At 35.0% G+C, this 3,706-nt stretch overlaps 1 protein-coding gene across 1 annotated transcript; it reads right to left on the bottom strand.

The window, feature by feature from the left end:
* Positions 1-2,033: 2,033 nt before the first annotated feature.
* Positions 2,034-3,192, bottom strand: LOC145119700 (expansin-A18-like). Its single transcript, XM_079055409.1, has 3 exons — positions 2,990-3,192; positions 2,584-2,893; positions 2,034-2,456 (listed from the first exon to the last, which is right to left on the bottom strand). Exons 1-3 carry the CDS (start codon positions 3,156-3,158, stop codon positions 2,138-2,140), a joined length of 798 nt encoding a protein of 265 aa, XP_078911535.1. The 5' UTR covers positions 3,159-3,192; the 3' UTR covers positions 2,034-2,137.
* Positions 3,193-3,706: the final 514 nt, after the last annotated feature.

The following is a 3,706-nucleotide window of genomic DNA, read 5'->3' as shown; positions in this document are numbered from 1 at the left end:
TAGCAGGGGCGACATTGTAGGCAGTGATAGTCTGTTTGGTGGTGTATGATATTAATCTGAAGGAGAGGGCTTGTCCCTTAAGAGTAGCAAAAGCTTGGTACGACGCACCCCATCAAAACACCATCAGACTCCATCAATTTTCTGAAAAAGTATAGGGATTTCAGCTTTAGAGAAATCAACAACGATGAAACATACAAAACAATACCAGAGATCTGATTTACACTCTGATCTATAGAACTAAAAAGTTTACTACACTGAGATCCTGACCCCCTTAAAAGTGTACAAGTGAGGTTTAAATTCTTAGCTACAAATGACTCAAGACTCGCAAGAGTTAACAAGCAAGAAGAAACCACACCGAAGTCTATGCTCAAATCAATAATGCACAGATTTATGGATGAAGCACTCTAGGTTTTACAAGATGCACCGATGAAACTACATGGGGTGTTTCCTTTGAGACAGACGGGCAAAAAATTTGGTTATTTAAGAGAAGATTTGAAGATAAATAACGACTCAGTTTCACCCACATCACCATTAACATATGCGAGACAATGAAGCAAACCAATAAAGATAAGAAATCAGTTAAAGCTATAAGGTTTTATGATGGTATAGAAAATGGAAGATGATGTTATCTTAGCTTTTTCAGGAGAGTAATAATAATTGGTTAGCTTTCATCATTCCAGTTGGGGGAATGTAGAGAGAAAGTGACCCATTTTCACTATTAGTTTACCGATAGAGAGTGTGAGAGAGAGATGGGCCCTATATTTATTATTAATAGAATATTAAATTAAATAGAAACAAAATGTATCACAAGGGCATTTTAGTCTTTTCAGTTTTCCAAAGCATAAAATCACAAGCAAACTAGCTCAAAAAGACCACCAATCCAAAAAAGTTGTGGTTGGACTAAATCCCGGAAAAAATACATACCACAAGGATCATTTTTTATTGGTATTTTATTTTCAAAAATTATGCATCGTAAGTATTTAAATTGTTGTCAAAAACATAAAAAATGAAAAAAATGAATAATTAACAAATGCTCAGTGGATTGGCGATGATAGCTATTTAAAACAATATAATATAAACTTTTTTGTTATGAAGAGATAATGTATAACTTTGCTTTAATAAATGCAATTAAGATTATCTATGGTATTCAACCCTTATTTTGTTTTTTATTATCGTTATAATAATTGTGATAATATAAAGGGCCATAAAATCGATTTTGAAAATATAAAGGTCCATGAGAGAGAGAGAGAGAGAGAGAGAGAGGTAACTGTATATATATTATAAAACTATCAGCAATTTGCCTTGGAATTGTTCTATCATGCACCGCCAGTTATCCTGTTGCAGTTCACTCTCAACTTAGACCATACAATGAGGGTTTAATAAGAGTTGAATAGATGATGACTATCATTTAATAGAAGTTGAATGAAGGGTGAGTGATGAGAAGAGTTGAATGGAAGAGTTGTATGAACATTGAATTGTTCAATGGATTTAATCTTTTCTTTTACAATTAAATTTCAAACCAAATATATTTAATCTTATTTTCTTATTACTTTTATATTTGATTTCTATATTTTTTAATTGAAACCACAAATAAAATTAACCATAATTTTAGGTATTAGATTGTTTAATATATCATATTTTTAGGTGTCATATTTTTTCAAATAAATAAATATAATAATGATGATATGGAAATTTAAAGCTGACAAGAATCGACTCAACTCACTAACCCAACCCGAACCCAACCCAACAAATTAGCATGTTGGGTTGAGATTGACAACCCGTTTAAGTTAAATGGGTCAACTCATCTAACTCATTTAATTAACCATGTTGGGTTATGTAAAAATTATCAATACGTTTCAACCCTTCAACACATTTAACTTTAATATGTATTCATTAAGTATTCAAGTGATTATTGTTAGACAATACACAGCTAGGTTAATATCCATCTCTACCCCATTAGAATGTTTTAATTTTAATGGGGTGGACGGAAATTAATTACAATTGAAAAATACTATCCGGATACAATACTACTGAAAAGTAGATGTACTAGCTTCAACCGGATCAATTAAACGGTTTCAAATGCGTTTGAAGAGCCAGAATTAAGAGGTGTTTGAATACTGTAAACACGGCCAGTAGATCAATGGAAGTTGACGTTGCCTTGATAAGTCAACCCTAAGTTCCAGTTAGCAGGGGCGACATTGTAGGCAGTGATAGTCTGTTTGGTGGTGTATGATGTTAATCTGAAGGAGAGGGCTTGTCCCTTAAGAGTAGCAAAAGCTTGGTACGACGCACCCCAGTTATGACTCATGCTGATCCAACCTGTCTTTGTTCCTTTCACCCACATCTGTTTGATGTCTCCAGCTCCAGCAACATTCATCACATACACCAACAGCCAGTACCCATTACCTTGAAAAGAGAATCTGATGCCACCTTTCCTAATGGCATTGCATGGTACCCTAAAATACAAAAAATGTTAGCATGCCAGAGAATACATATCAATTAAGTTAATTTGTTCATCTTTGTGCAACAAAAGTTATAAAGTAGAAAAGCTTGATGCTTGCAAGTATGGGAACAGAAATTCACCTGCGGTACATGACAGGGACAATGCCTGCCTTCCACTGAGCAATTTTCATGAAGGCAGGCTTGGCCATGTCGAAATGGGTTCTGGGAGGATTACACCATCCTCCATTGTTTGAATCCTGAGACCAGTTAGGCGGGCAGAGGTTGGTGGCAGTAACGGTGGTGTATCCTTTGTAGCACCATGGAGATTGGACACACCGTATTTGGTAACATTGACCACAGGCGTAACCTTCGCTAAAGATGGTTGTGCTCAAAGCAGCTGTATCCGTTCCGTATCCATTAGTTATCAAGTTTCCATATCCACAAGCACCTCCTGAAATATATATCCACAAATGTTATATTCACTTGATAGTAATTAAAACGGGTATTTGATAGCTAGAAGATACTAGCTTTAAGCCATGATATTTACCCATGGTTTCAGATGCACTCTCATCCCCATAAAATGTTGCATGAGCAAGGGTCCAAGGACTCGGTACGTAGCCATGGTAGACAGCTTCGCTAGGTTTCACAAACCAGGAGAAGGCAAGTGTGATGATGCTAAAGATGAAGAAAAACCTCTGTGGATGAAGTGAAGCCATGGTAAGTATTAAACTGTGAACTTTGTGTAAAGCGCTGCTTATAGACTTCAAGTAATTCAAGAGCTATTTATAGCACCCAAAAACTAACGACATAATGTCCGCAGTGGTTGCCCTTAATTTGTGGCCCTCACGAAGGTTGACATTTGTAAGTCAACGTTGATTACATTTTCTTAATTCTATATATCAATCCAAGTTCATCCTAACATACATACATTCCCCCAAGTAAAAAAAACATTTTTCATATAGAAAATTGACAGAACTCAAAGTAAATGATGATAGCATTAGTAATAACAAGCTAATATGAAAATTTTACATTTAGTGACTTTTTAAGATATTCAACGGTTGCTAACAAGAATAAGAAATATTTTTAGGATGGTCATATTGGTACGACAGTATTTTACTTTGCACGAATGAAATCCCACGAAAGTCGATGACAACGTGCGAGCAGGTTGTATGGTCGTTTGTTTGGATAAAAAATGTATCGAGAAATGAAATATCTAACATTTAGATTATTATACATAAGTTCAGTCTCTAATCTACGAATCATT

This window comes from Lactuca virosa, chromosome 6, assembly GCF_052849685.1.
Source record: "Lactuca virosa cultivar CGN04683 chromosome 6, Lactuca_virosa_CGN04683_v6, whole genome shotgun sequence".
NCBI lineage: Eukaryota > Viridiplantae > Streptophyta > Magnoliopsida > Asterales > Asteraceae > Lactuca > Lactuca virosa.
The sequence above is the reverse complement of the archived record's forward strand: the minus strand, read 5'-3'. Positions and strand labels throughout refer to the sequence as shown.

Excerpts from the sequence above, each read along its gene's own strand:
- LOC145119700 (XM_079055409.1), bottom strand. The coding sequence starts at position 3,158 with ATGGCTTCACTTCATCCACAGAGGTTTTTCTTCATCTTTAGCATCATC. Across the intron at positions 2,894-2,989 it reads GAGTGCATCTGAAACCATGG|GAGGTGCTTGTGGATATGGA; the intron begins GTAAATATCATG and ends TATATATTTCAG. Across the intron at positions 2,457-2,583 it reads GTCCCTGTCATGTACCGCAG|GGTACCATGCAATGCCATTA; the intron begins GTGAATTTCTGT and ends TTTGTATTTTAG.